The sequence below is a fragment of the Pelodiscus sinensis genome, chromosome 2 (assembly GCF_052426305.1).
Source record: "Pelodiscus sinensis isolate ZL-2025 chromosome 2, ASM5242630v1, whole genome shotgun sequence".
NCBI classification, from domain to species: Eukaryota; Metazoa; Chordata; order Testudines; family Trionychidae; genus Pelodiscus; species Pelodiscus sinensis.
In genome coordinates this window covers 219,588,387-219,603,298 of record NC_143053.1, presented here as the reverse complement: position 1 = coordinate 219,603,298, position 14,912 = coordinate 219,588,387, and the positions used below count along the sequence as shown (strand labels likewise).

Here is a 14,912-nt window from a genome sequence, read left to right as displayed (position 1 = left end):
GTGGGAGAAGCTCATGTAATTTCACTCCAAGTGCTTCATTAATTACATTTCATTGTTTATTTATTAGAAACTTCTTAAATTAAAACATTTGGGTTGGACCTCCCTGGTCTGGCACTCTCAGGACCGGACTGGTCCCGAACCAGAGAGTTTGCTGAACTAGGAGAGGTCAAAGCTTCTCTCTGGACTGTTGTGGTCCCTGGAGACTGAGCTCCCCTGCCCTGCTGCCAGCCCCATTCCAAAGCTACCAGCCTCCTTCGACTCTCCAGCTGCCACTGACCCCACTGCAGCCAGGGTTCCTGGCCAGGGCCAGAGATTCTCCCTGGGCACCACCAGCCCCGCTGCTTCCAGGGTTCCCAACCAGGGCTGGAGATTCCCCCAGCCACCGCGAACCACATTCCCACAAGGGATTCCTTCTGGCCATCGGCGGCCCTGCTCCTGCCGCGGTTCCCAGCTGGGTCTGGGGATTTTTTCCAGCCAGCACTCGGGCTTCAGCTCCCAGGGGCTGGACTCCCCACCCACTGCAGGACCAGCCCCTGCCAGCCCAGCCAGGGCTCTCTGGTCTAGCAACATCCGGGGTCCTTCCAGATGATGGATGTTGCTGAACCAGAGAGTCTCGGACTTGGGCGGTTCAATCTGTATTGGCATGGGGGGTGGTAAAGGATATGGCATTGAACAGATCACTTTGGAGGAAGAGGACTCAGAGTGAACCCCATGCAATGGGATCAATGCAAGGTAGAATTTGCTTAGTAATATCAGCAACAGAAATATAGACTTACAGAGCCAGCTGCTGCCCCTGAAGTAAAGCTGATTACAAATGTTGGCTCACGTGCATCAAATTTCTTGCACAACTTCTTCTTGAAGCGTTCATAGTTATACCAGTACAATGCTATGGGGAACAGAAAAACAAACAAATCTCTGAAACCAGAAACTTGCAACAAGCAACATAAATCTGTATACCAAACACAGCAGAACTAACTTATTCCCCTTCTGTATTTCTTACATATCTGAAAGTACAAACTGCTCTTTGGCTGTTCTTACCTCGAGAATGTCAGAGAAAAGAAAGCAAGAAAAATCTAAATAAAACCAAAACGGGGAGAGAGAGTCATGAAAATATAGAAAAGGATGCAATTTTAAAAAAAGAGGAAGGGGACAGAAAAGACTGTGAAAGAAAGGGAAGAAGAGAGGGCTGGCACAAATAAAAAAAAAATGGGGGCACAAAATGAAAACACTGAATAAGTAGGTTATATGTCACTGGGGTGGAGGGCCACTCTAAGAATTTGGAAAGTGGTTAAGGGCTTCATTCTTCCATATTAATGGAGGAGGTGTGAGGTCTGGGATGGAGGTTGGGTGCTGAAGGGAGCTTGCAGTAAGGGACTGGGGTACAAGAGAGGGTGTGGGGTTTGCGAGGGAGTTTGGGTGAAGGAGGCAGTTGTGACGTGGGTTAGGGGTCTAAGGTGCAGGGATTTGGGCTATGACCTTGGGCAAGAGGGAGTTGTGTCCTGGGTAAGGGGACTAGGGTGCAGGAAGGGATGGAGGAGTTTGGGATGTGACCTGAGGCAGGAGAGGGTTGTAACCTGGGGCAGGGGATTGAGGAGCAGGATCTGGGAGAGGATATGGGTGCCGGAGGGGGCAGAAGGTTTGGGTTATTTGGGGTAGGAGTGCAGGAGTAGGGATGTTAAATTTAAATTAATTAACTAATAGAATAGTCGATGGGATTTCTATCCATTATTTGATTAGTGGATAAGGACACCTTTGCCTTTGAACTGTAGCAAGAGCCCAGAAGGTGGGGGAGCGACTAGTCACATCACTAGTCAACTATCTGATAAGCTTATGCTTATTGGATTTAGCATATTTAGTAACGCAATTACACGTTTACTTGAATAAAAGTATTTTAACACCTCTAGTCTCAATAGGATGGGCCTCTGATCACTTCATGTTTCGATTATTACAACATACTTTTCTCTGGGCTAACAAATGGAATCTTACTGCACTGAAATTCATGCAGAATTCTTCTGTAGCAAAGATCATTTTCCTAATCCTTCACTTTGATCCTCACATCCTTATTTTTGCATGACTCTCTATTGCATCAACTATGAGTTGCTTGTCTTCACTTCTAAGGCTCTTTCAGGTTTATCACTGTCCAATCATCTAATATTCACTATCGAATTTGTCAACACTTGCCTCCAATCATCACATGCAACATCATGCAAGTGATACTGTTCTTGGGTTCAACATCATGCAAGCGATACTGTCCATGGGTTCAAGGACTAGCATTTGTTCCATTAAAACCATCTAGTAAATATGCACAATATGATTAGATGGATATAGTCTGTTAGCTTATCATTCTGGCTTTATTCTAACAAGGAAAGAAAAATCACATTTCATTTGAAGAAACTGACCCAGGAATTAAAAGGGATTTTAAAATAAAGCTCTCAAGTGGATTTCAAGAGTGGTGGATACTGCATGATGATACAGAAGAACAACGGACTGGCTTCAAAGATGTCTGCAAGCAAGCTGATATAACTTAGTTTGGACCAAGAAGATCAAGAGAAAGGGAAGCGATATAGCCACATACATGGAAATTGACTGAAGAAAGAAAAGCCCTTAAACAAAGAGGCAAGTACAGAAGACACAAAAGGACCACCACCTATTGCAATGGGTTTATTAGAGAAAGACAAAGAAGTAAAAAAGTTATGTAGCAAAGATAAAAAGTATGGCCCGATTAAAAAAAAATAGTGACTGAAGCCAAACACATGTCAATGAGAGGTGACTAAGAAACTGTTTCAGGTGTGAAAGTAATTATCATGATTCCAGAGTCGCAATAGTATCATAAAGTGAAAGATGGAGGATTGTTAACAAAATAAGTGATCAAAAGAAACAATCAGAACACTAGAACTAGAAGGGACCTCAAGAGGTCGAGTCCAGTCCCCTGCACTCATGGCAGGACCCAATACTGTCTAGATCATCTCTGGAGGGGGAGAAGCGCTGGTTGGAGCCGGTGAGCTGCTCCTGGGAGCTGCCACCAGAGTCCCAGCAGAGACCGTGCAGAACTCGGCTGGAGTGCTGCAGAGCAGGGTATGTTCGGGCTCTGCTGGTGTGCTCTGTGCATGGCCCTTTCTCCCCCTACCCCTTCCCACTCCACTGGGGGAGCGGCAGTGCACGGACCCGCTTGCTCTGCCACGCTCTGCAAGTCAGATCTGGGAGGGTGGAGGCTTTCTCCTCTCCACTCCCCCCTCCTCCCGTGCTTTTCCTAATGGGAGCCAAAGCTGGTGCGGGGACTGGAATGCGGCACTAACATTAGCAGGTGGCCCAGCTCTAGGCCTGGCAAGCGGTCCTGCCTTGGAAACAGCTGGGGCCAGAGCTGCAGAGACTTCTGGGTCCCAACCACAGACTCCAGCCCCGCAAACTGGAAGGCAAAAGGTGGGGGTGGGGCTCGGAGAGAACCAGGGGAAGGAGAGTGGATGAGGAAGAGACTTATGCTGAGTAGAGGGGAGCAGGGCAGGAGAAGAAAAGGGAAGGCACCAAGGGACAGGGTAGAGGAAAGAGAAATGCCAAGGGGCCAAGTGGAGACAATGAGGAAAAGGGCAGGAGGAGGGAGGGGAGGTGTCAGCGGGGGTGGGAGGGTGGAGGAGACAGGGTGATGCTGGGAGAGGAGAGGGGAAGGGCATTGGGGGCAAGAGGAAGCAAGGGGAGAGGGAAGTGCTGGGAGAAGGGTTGAAAGGAGGGATGGGAATGAGGAAGGCGGGGATGGAGCAAGTCATGTGTGAGGGCACAGAGGGGCATGAGAGGAACTGGGGCAGAGGGTGGTGAGAGGATGGGTATCAGGGAGAAAGAGGGCAAATGGGCAGGCGCAGCGAGGAGAGGAGGAAGCACCAGGAGGTGCAGGGGTAAGGGAAGGTGCAGGTGCCAGGGGGTGAAGCACCTGCAGGGGAGAGACCAGCACCAGAGGAGAGAGGGTTTGGTGGGGGACAAACTCATCCCTGTGTGTAAGAGGATAGTGGGAAAAGTTCTTAGAGGGGGTTACTTTTACTTCTGGTCATGTGTCCATCTTGACCCCAAGAGTCAGGGGCATAGTAAACAGAGGTTAGGGGGTATAGGTAATATGTCTCTAATTTTGGTTCAGAAAATATGGCCACCATACATGGAGAGAACAGAGTTCAAATGGCCGTCCTTAAAAGGGACAAGCTTCCTTCTCTTTTTTTGCTCAACAAAAATCCTTGGTGTTCCCCACAAAAAAAATTTTTTTTGGTGTTCCTCAATCTTAGAAAGTTTAAGAAACACTGCTTTAGATTGAAAAGACTGAGCATATTATATCACTGCCTGGATACAAAGGGTTTGCCTACAAGAGAAGATTAACCTCAAACATCATAGACGTCACCAAAGCTTTAAAATGAATTCATAATCATAACCATGGAGAGACAACTTGGGTTTCCTAGAAAAATAGAATCACTAACCAAAAAGCTGTATGAAGATTCAAAATGATGTGTAAGGGCAGAGAGTGGAAAGATCAACTGGTTTGAAAAGATGACTGGAAGAGCAGCAGAAATTGCATCTTACAACATCTTTTTCTCTGTATTTTGACATATCGGAAGATACAAAGAGAGACAGAGAAGAGCAAAACTTACATAGAGAAGAAGAAAACTTCAAGATCTTGACTTTGTGGATAACATGTTTTGTTGGACACAAGTGAGGATGCCATGAAAAAAGTCCACTATCAATGTCAAACATGAAGCCGCCAAAGTAGAATTAAGAATCAACCAAAACAAAAGAAAATTCATGATAATTGAAAGAGGAGTCAGCGCTGATGGTATTAATGTGCCCGATAGCGATAAATATGGTATGGTTAACAAGCTGTGTATTTTGGAAGCACATTCAGTGCTGTTATTCATCTCCATAAAGACGTGGACACAAGAATTAGGAATGCAAGTGGAGCTTTGTTGGGATTGGCAAATATTTGGAGAGCTAAGGGGATTCACACAAGGACCAAGATAAAGTTCAATAATGTCAATGTGTCATATGCTTCAGAAACTTAGCAAATGCCAGAAGCCCACAAGAGAAAACATAATAAATTGCATCAGAGATACTTGTGGAGAACACTTGGTGGACATTGGTGGGATAATGTAAACTATGTTGCCAATACCAACTGACTGTGGAAAGACAGTAATTCAAGAAAGAAGGCTAAAAAGTCATTTGAGAACGTTGCACAGATGCCAAAAAAGATTCTTAGACAAGCCATTGACTGGATGGGAAAAGGGTCAACAGATGACATATAATAAAATATCAGATGTCTCTGTCATGGAAGTAGACTACAATGAAACAACAAATATGGCACTAGACAGAAGGAAACACTGGGCTGCCTTAGTGAGTTGCACAAGAGCATTTAATAATAATAATTAGTGTTTCACTTGCAAATGTATTTCTGAGTATGCAAAAGCTCACACAGATGTCTTACTCTCTATAAGCAGAAGTACAAAACCTTTTATTGTGCAATCACTTGAAATATTTCTCAACTATCAGATGTACCTAGAGTTGCTTGCATCTTTAACTGAAGTAAATTTTTTTGTTCGGAAAAACAAATGAAAAATATACACGCTTTATTTCAATTATTGAATTTTTCAAAAATGAAGGAAAATAAAGGCTGGAGTGAGAGTTCAGGGTGAACAAAGGGTGATGGTGGTTGGCTTAGGGCACAGGATTGGGAGGTATGGGGGGCTTATGACAGGGAATGGGAGTGCAGAAGTCAAGGCATGTGGGAGGTGCAAGACTTAGAATAGGGGGCTCAGGACAGGGGGCTGGAAGGTGGGGAGTGGGGCTTACTGGGGCCCGTCCATGGCAGCAAGGGTGGCACCACTCCCCTGCAGCTGTAAGTTGTCTGGGGGGGGGGAGTGAGGCTTTGAGGGCTGCCCCTATGCCTTGCAAGCTGTTTGGGGAGGAGCCAGGTTCCAGAGGCTTTCACTCCCCTCCAGCTGCTCCCTCCCCCAGCCTGCAAGCTGTTGGGGAAGGGACTAGGCTCTGGAGGCTTGCTATGCCCTCCAGCAGCCCCCTGTGGCCTGCAGGCTGTTAGGGAGGCAATGATATGGTTACACACTCCCCCCCTCCGCCCCCGGCAGCTTGCAGGCTGTTTGGGGGTGGGCAAGACTCCTGGGTTCCCCCAGCGGCCCCACCTTCGGCCTGCAGGCTGGATGCAGGTGAGGTACTGGCGGCTGCCAGTAGCCTGCAGACTGCTGAGGTGGAGGTGAGGCTCTGGGAGCTGCCCCAAACTCCATCTGTCTCCCTCAGCCTGCAGGCTGTCTGGGGTTGCAAGATTCCAGGGGCTGCCTGTAGACTGTTGAGATGAGGGTAAAGCTCTGGGGCGCTGCCTCCAGCCTCCAGTGGCAACCCCCAGCAATCTGGGGAGGAACTGGCTCCAGGGTTTGACTTCCTCCAGTTGACCCCAGGAGGGCTGCAGGCTGTCTGAGGGGGTGCACCAGGCTGTGGGGATTGCCCCCTCCTCCAGTGGCTGTCCATGGGGGGGGGGGCAGACTTTGGGGGCTGGTCCTCTCCAACGTCTCCTTCACACAGCCTGCAGTCTTTCTATGGGCTGGGGCAGGCACTAGGTTTGGGGTAGGAGGACTACTTACCAGTCTGGAGACAGGCAAGATGGTACAGCCCCAGTCCTACTGGCCACTCTCTCTGCTTCAGCTGTCCCCAGTGGCCACATCCCTCTCTGTCCCCTCTATTTCCATGTTATGGGAAACAGTCCCATTCCCGGCACTTCCCATTTCCAAGGCACAACCAAACCTTGACCTTGGTTTAGGTTAGTTTAAGAGGAAGCTGCATATGAAATTTGGTGTTCTGAGCTCTTATAGTTTAGGAGAAGTTCTTGAACAAACAGACTCAGAGATGCACAGACAGATGAACTCACAAACAGATACAAGCAAAAATATAGAGAGAGAGATTGGTCCTTGGTCCTGTTCAACAGCTGGTCTCAGTGGCAGTCCATGCCATACATTTAAGAAAGGAATTCTTAGATTTTCGAATGCTCTGAACCAGAAAAGCTATGAAAATCCAAAAATGTTATTAGTAGTTTATTTTAGTGGAGCTGTACATTAGCAATCCCTTGACTAAGGCCGTGTCCACACTCGGGGCTTCTTTCGAAAAAAGTACCCTTTTTTCGAAAGAACTTCCCCTGCGTCCAGACTCAAGCGGCTTTTCTTTCGACGGCGGTAAACCTCGTTTCACGAGAAAGAACGCCTTTTTCGAGGGAGATCCGTCGAAAGAACGTGAGTGTGGACGGGGGGAGCCCTTTCTTTTGAAATTATTGGCCTCCAGGAAGAAGCCCTGGTGGACAATCTGGGCCATGGGTTGCACGTCTGTGGTTCCTGGCTGCAGCCATTCCTTAAAGGGACAGGCACCCTCACAGCCACTTGTTGCAGACAAGGAGCCAGAGCACACGGCAACCTTGCTGCAGCATGTCCCAGCCCCAAGAGCGTCCTGGCCCTTTCACCGAGCCTTCTGGGGACCCAGCCAAGGGCTCCAAGCGCCGGGCACCATCCTGGTCCAGCGCAGAGATAAAGAGCCTGCTGGAGCTGTGGGGAGAGGAGGAGGCCTTACAGGCCCTCAAAAGCCGGCGGCGAAATGCCGAAATTTATGGCCGCATGGCTGAAGCCCTGGCCCAGAAGGGCCACTATCCCCGCACCCAGGACCAGGTGCGCTCCAAGGTAAAGGAGCTGCGGCAGGGCTACGCCAAAGCCAGGGAGGAGAGCTCCCGGTCTGGGGCAGCCCCCCACTACTGCCCCTACTACCCAGAGCTGGACCAGATCCTGGGTGGCAGTGCAGAAGCACGCACACCATGGAGGTTCGTGCAGTCCGGACTGGCAGACCCGGTGGTGGACGCTCCAGAGCGGGAGCTACAGCAGTCTGGAGTCAGAGACATGGTCCCAGAGGAGGAGGACAGCGAGGAGACGGCGACCCTCACCCTGGAGCCAGTCACCCAGACCTCTGAGGCCTCCCAGGCGTCATCTGGCGCGGGAGAGGAAGCAGCAGGTGAGTACAGTGAGTTTGTGTCACACCCGGGGGGGGGGAGGTAGGTGGGTGCACAGTGGGTGATGCACAAGGGAAACCTGTCATGCTCAGGCTGATGCCCAGGTCACACACACACACACAGTGTGACCTTCAGAATGTCTGCTTCCCTTGTCTCAAGGGAGAGGGCATGCCCTTTTGGACAGCTGTTGCACACATGACTGATTGTGATAGAAATGTAGCCGTGTTACTCTGATCTGAGGAAGTGGGTCTGGCCCTGGAAAGCTCATCCCCTAATAAACCATCCTGTTAGTATTGTAAGTGCTACAGAGTCCAGTTTATAGGACTGATTGTGTCTTCTTCTTTTCCTCCACAGCCGGACCAGCCGTGGAAGAGGGCCGCAGCACCCCAGCCCCACCTCCATCTCCATCTCGGAGACATGGGAGCTGCAGACACAGGCGTGTCTACGCCGACATCCTCCGGCAGCACGTCGAGGCTGTGCAGGAGCAGAACGCCATCCTGCTACACAGGACGGAGGCAGAGGAGCGGTGGCGTGATCGGCTCATGAATGAGCTGGTCCTGCAGCGCACGGTGCTGTACGCCACTCTGAGGGAGGTCAGCGGCTTGCCTGCTGCTGTGCCTGGTCCTGCTCCTCCAGCACCCCATGACCCCACCCCACCAAACCCCCCTTCCACAACAGCAGCCCTTTCCCCCCTTGGACCTCCCTCTCTCCCAGCCCCCCCAGCTCCCCAGCCCCTCTCTCCCCCTGGCCCTCCTCTCCCCCAGGCTTCCACGTCCCAAGAGCCCCCCAGCAGCCAGCCAACCGACAGGTGCATCACCCGATCCCGTAGCCGGGGAGCACCCCAAACACGAGGCCCAGGCAGGAAAGGGAAATCTGCCAAGCCCCGTTCAACCTGATCCCCTTCCCCCCTCCAGGTTTCCAGTCCCCTTCCCCCTCCAGGTTTCAATCATCCCCATCACCCCAGTTAAAGCACAAACAAAGGGTTAAACGAACTGTTTCTTTATTGCATATAGTTTGGCAACAACAAAAATGAAAAAAAATTTTGTTATGTTTGCAACATTGTTTGATAATATGTACAAAATTATAAATAAGTAAAGAGAACATTTTATTTTGAAACACACCCTGGTGTAAGTGATGTGTCCAAACTGGGTCAGGAGATGGGTTGTGGAGGGAAGCTTCTATTGGGGGCCAGGGCCCAGTCCCCAGGCAGAAGCCCCTCAGTGCACTCAGTGGCCTCCACTGGAGAATTGCTCCCGGAGGGCCTCCCGGATGCCAACTGCAGACCGGTGAGCCTGGCGGATGGCAGCTGTCCGGGGCTGGGCAAAGAGCCTCTCCTGGCCATCAGCAGCTCTCCCCCACCCTGGTAGGAAGGCCTCCCCTTTCCTCTCCACGAGGTTATGGAGGACGCAACATGCGGCCACCACCTCGGGGATGTTGGTCTCCCCCATGTCGAGGCGTGTGAGCAAGCACCGGAATCTGCCCTTTAAACGGCCAAACGCACATTCGATCTGGTTGCGAGCCCGGTTAAGGCGAGCATTAAACTGCTCCTTGCTCGCATCCAGCTGGCCGGTGTAGGGCTTCATCAGCCACGGCATCAGGGGACAGGTGGCATCAGCCACTATGCACACCGGCATGTGCACATCCCCAACCGCAAACTGGCGATGGGGGAAAAATGTTCCTGCCTGAAGCCTCCGGTACAGGTACGAGTTCCTGAAGATGCAGGCATCGTGTGCCAGCCCTGACCACCCAACACAAATGTCCGAAAACTGTCCACGATGGTCGACCAGGGCCTGGAGGACCATAGAAAAGTAGCCCTTTCGATTGATGAATTGGGCTGCTCGATGGGGCGGTGCACGGATGACAATGTGTGTCCCATCGAGCGCTCCTCCGCAATTGGGGAAGCCGAGGGCAGCAAAGCCGGCCATGACGCTGTCCAGATCCGGTAGACAGATGAGCCTGTTGAGCGGCTCCGAATTGATGGCCCTCACCACCTGCAGAACGAGACAGACAACAAAGTGTTAGAAGGGGTGCCTTATCTCTTAGGAGGAGAACCCACTGCCCACCTTCCCTCTCAACCACCCCGGGAATCCCCTCCTCAGAACCCCCCCCCCACAATTCAGGGTGAGTGGAGGAGCTCCCTCCCACTCCCACTCCCACTCCACTTGGCCCTTTCTGACAGTCTCCCTTCCCCCCACCCCAAACTGTGACTGTCCCCAGACAATGACTTACCTCCATCAAGACGGCCCCGACAGTAGATCTCCCCACTCCAAATTGGTGTCCCACGGAGCGGTAGCTGTCGGGGGTTGCCAGCTTCCAGAGGGCAATGGCGACCCTCTTTTCCAGGGGGATGGCGGGCCGCAGGTGGGTGTCTTGCCGTTGCAGAGCAGGGGCGAGCCAGGTACAGAGCTCCTGGAAAGTGGTCTTTCTCATGCGGAAGTTCCGTAGCCAGTCTTGGTCATCCCAGATCTCCATCACGAGCCGGTCCCACCATTCAGAGCTGGTGTCAAACCTCCAAACACGCCTGTCCACGAAAAAGTTCGGAGGCAAGGGCAGTGTGGCTGCCGGACGGAGGAACCCCTCGTCCCTCTGGTCTGGGTCCAGCTCGGGAAGGAGCCTCATGACTGTCTCATGAAGATGCAGCAATAGCTGCAGTATGGTGGTGTGGGGCCATCGCCTGCCCAGGGGCAGCTCTGGCTCCATGCCAAAAATAAGGGTCTGCAAGCAGAAAAACCTCACAAGAAAAAAGCTGCTGGGGTGTCCCAGGAAGCTGAGCACTCCAAAGCAGCACTGCAATGCCTTGCAAAATTCCTCAAGGGACAGCAAAGGCAGCTGCAGGAGCAGAGCAACGGGTGTTCAGGAGTGTCCCTCTCACCACGCGTCTCTGCAAAGGGCAGGCAGGCAGCACCCGGAAGGAAATGCTGCCCCCATGCCCTGGCAGAAGCAGTTCCGGGTGGCTTTGAATTTCGAAAGAGCGTCCAGCAGTCTGGACGCTCTTTTTCGAAATAGCGGATCGATCTTTCGATCCGCGCATTGTAGTCTAGACGCGCTCTTTCGAAAGAGCCTCTTTCGAAAGATGCTTTCGAAAGAGGCTCTTTCGAAAGAAGCCTGCAGTCTAGACACAGCCTAAGTGACTTAATTACTTGCCTTTTAAAAAAAATCTCTTTCAGCCCTATTGTGCAGGAAATCATTGACAACATTACATTATCTTAATTGTTTATAAGAACGGTCATACAGGGTCATCTAGCCCACTATCCTGTCTTCCAACAATAGCCAATGCCAGGTGCTCCAGAGGGAATGAACAGAACAGGTAATCATCACATGATCCATCCCCTGACGCCCACTCTCAACTTCTGGCAAACAGAGACTAGGAACACCATGCCTGCCTATCCATCCATTTTACCTGTGCTTCATGAAATTTAGTTTTTTTTTAACCTTGCTGTAACGCGAGAGCCCGTCCCGCTCCCCGTCGTCTCTGCTCCCCCCCCTTTACATAGTCCCCCTCACCACTTGTGCTACCCCACTTCCCTCCTTCCTGTGCTGCGTGCCTCTCCTTCAGTGTTCTGTGCCTCCTTCCTCCTCTGTTCTCCCCTCCTCCTCTGCTCTTTCCTCCTCCTCCGTTCTTTCCTCCTTCTCCACTCCTTCCTCCTCCGTTCGCTCTCCGTCTCCCTCCTTCCTCCTCCTTGCCCCCCTTTTAAAATTCCCCGCCGGCGTCCGGTCCTGGTGACGTAGGACGCCACGTCACCAGGCTCCTCCCCCGCCGTGCGTCCGGGTCTGGTGATGCCAGACGCCACGTCACCGGGCTCCGCCCCCGCCGCACATGGTCGTCCCGACGTCGCCCCGCCCCCGCCGCGCCGCCCGTTATCCGGGCTGCGGCAGAGGAGCAGGCTCTGCAGTGCTGCCGCGCTCCCTGGGTGGCGCCCAGGAGAGCCAGCGCGATCGCGGGCTGAGTGCGGGGCGGGCCGCCGGGTGGGGTGTGGGGGCGGCGCGACCCGTCACACACCTCCCCCTCCAGGTTCGCCTGTTCCTCTCCTCGCGTCTCTGGGGTTTCTTCGGGTATTCTGGAAAAAAAGTCCGCATTCCCATGGTCTCTCCCTGCCCGGTGGCTCACTTTAAACCGGTAGGGCTGCAGCGCCAGGTACCACCTCTGGATGCGGGGGTTGGCGTCCTTCATAGCCTGGAGCCACCGGAGAGGTGCGTGGTCGGTCACCACCGTGAACGTACTGCCTAGGAGATAATATCGTAACATGTCAACGGCCCACTTGACCGCCAAGGCCTCCTTTTCTATTGTTGAATACTGCCGCTCCCGCGGGAGCAGCTTGCGGCTCACATATACTATAGGATGTTCTTCCTCTCCTTCGCCCTGGGACAATACCGCACCGAGCCCGCGCTCGGAGGCGTCCGTTTGCAAAATAAATGGGCGAGAAAAGTCGGGCTGTGCCAGCACGGGGGCTTGGGTCAGCCGCTGCTTTAGGGTCTCAAAGGCCTGGGCACACCCGGGGTCCCACCGCACCCTCTTAGGGGCCGCGTTCCTGGTTAGATCCGTCAGCGGGGCCGCCACGGTCGCGAAATCGGGCACGAAATGCCTATAATAACTGGCGAGTCCCAAAAACTGCCGGACCTGGCGCTTCGTGCTCGGGGGGGGATAGTTTCGTAGAGCCTCCATTTTCCCGATTTGGGGCCATATCTGCCCTCCCCCCACCGTGTACCCCAAGTACGACACCTCCCACTGGCCAAACTGACACTTCGCGGGGTTAGCGGTGAGCCCGGCTTCCTGTAGGGAGGATAATACCGCCTCTATTTGCTGTAGGTGATCGGCCCATGTTGCGCTAAAGATGATTATATCGTCGATATAGGCCGCCGCGTACGTCCCGTGGGGCCGGAGCACTTGGTCCATTAGCCTCTGGAACGTGGCGGCGGTGCCATGGAGGCCGAAGGGCATCCGCTTGAATTGATACAGGCCGAACGGCGTGGAGAATGCGGTCTTCTCGCGGGCCTCCTCCGTCAGTGGGATTTGCCAATACCCTTTCGATAGGTCAATAGTGGATAAGTATCGGGCATTCCCCAGTCGCTCCAGCAATTCGTCTATCCTTGGCATTGGGTAGGCATCGAACACGGACACTGCGTTGACCTTCCTGAAATCGATGCAGAACCGGGTGGTGCCATCCTTCTTAGGAACCAGTACGATGGGACTTCTCCACGCGCTGCAGGATTCTTCGATCACCCCCCACTGCAGCATTTTGTCCACCTCGTCGCGTACCGTCCCCCACAGTTTCCTGGGCAGCGGCCTGACCGGCTCTCTCACGGGGCGACTGGGTACGGTCACGATCGGGTGTTGAATCAAGTCGGTCTGTCCTGGTGTCTCCGTCAGGACCTGTGAGAACCTCCACAAGGTTTCCTGTAGCCCCCTGCTCTGCCCTGGCGTGAGGTCCGGGCCCAGGTGAGGCCGGGCGGCCACTTCTTCTCCCCTCGATTCTGAGACCCACCCCGCCAGGGCCTCCCGGGACCGCCACGCTTTAAGCAGGTTGACGTGATAAATATTGGTTGCCTTCCGCTTCCCGGGCATCCTGATCTCATAGTTCACGTCCCCGACCCTCCTGATCACCTCGAAGGGGCCCTGCCAACTAGCTAACAGTTCAGAGGACTGTTTGGGCAACAGGAGGAGGACCCTATCCCCGGGCTGAAAGGTGCGCAGCCGGGCGCTCTGGTTATAGTAGCGGGCCTGCTTCCCCTGTGCCTCCTCCAGATTATGCTTGGCGAACTCACCCACCCGATGTAGCCTTTCCCTGAGCCTCAGGATATACTGCACTGTCCCTTGTACTCGGGTCTCCTGCGCCTCCCAAGCCTCTCTCACTATATTTAGGATCCCTCTGGGCTGCCTACCATACAGGAGCTCGAACGGGGAGAACCCCGTGGAGGCTTGGGGTACTTCCCTTACTGCAAACAGGAGTGCCGGCAGGGCTCGGTCCCATTCTTTAGGCTCCTCTTCCACGAATTTCCGGAGCATCCCCTTGAGCGTCCGATTAAATCGCTCCACGAGCCCGTCGGTTTGTGGATGGTAGACCGATGTCCTCAAGGTTTTTACCCTCAGCAGGCGGCACAGTTCCTTCATAAGCGCCGAGGTGAAGTTCATCCCTTGGTCGGTGAGGATTTCTCCCGGTATGCCTACTCGTGAAAAGATCTTAATCAATTCATTCGCGAGCGTGGGGGCGGTTGCGTTCCGGAGTGGTACTGCCTCGGGGTAGCGGGTCGCATAGTCCACTACCACAAGGATATACTGGTACCGGTTCTTTGTCCGCTCCAATGGTCCTACCAGGTCCATAGCGATCCTCTGGAATGGGACATCTGTCACCGGCATTGCCACTAGCGGGGCCTTGGCCACCCTCCCTGGTCCCATCTTCTGGCATTCCGGGCAAGATTCACAAAAGTCTTTAGCCGCCCGGTATATGCCAGGCCAGTAGAATCGCTGCAAGAGGTGCTGCACCGTCTTCTCATACCCCAGGTGCCCGCCCCAGGGGTTGCTGTGAGCCAGGTCCAACAGCCGCCTGTGATGTAGCTTTGGTACGACCAGCTGCGTGACCACCTCCCCGTTCTCCCGTCCCTCAGTGATCCTATATAGGCGGTCGTCCTGGATCTCAAAGCGTGGGTAGATCCTTTCGCCTTCCGCCCCTGTGGTCGCATTCCCCCATGCTTGCTGCAGGAGGGGGTCCTCCCTCTGTTCCCGGACGAAGTCGGGGGACCACTCCCCCTCCATGCCAGTCGGGCCCTCCCCGGCCCTGGCTCCCGTCTCCCTCATTGGGGCCTCTGCGTCCTCTGTGGCCAAGGCGGCTTGGTCCCCCTGCCACTCCCGGAGGGCCTGCCCGAACCCGCTCCAGTCTCTTCCGAGGAGCAC

The 14,912-nt window shown here is 53.3% G+C and overlaps 1 protein-coding gene across 1 annotated transcript in view; it reads right to left on the bottom strand.

Moving 5' to 3' along the window:
* SLC25A40 (solute carrier family 25 member 40) overlaps nucleotides 1-14,912 on the bottom strand; it is an 82,981-nt gene that overhangs the window by 17,735 nt on the left and 50,334 nt on the right. Inside the window, exon 8 of the mRNA XM_025182818.3 lies at nucleotides 777-886. Coding sequence (XP_025038603.2) covers nucleotides 777-886 — 110 coding nt within the window. The remainder of the gene's footprint in view (nucleotides 1-776; nucleotides 887-14,912) is intronic.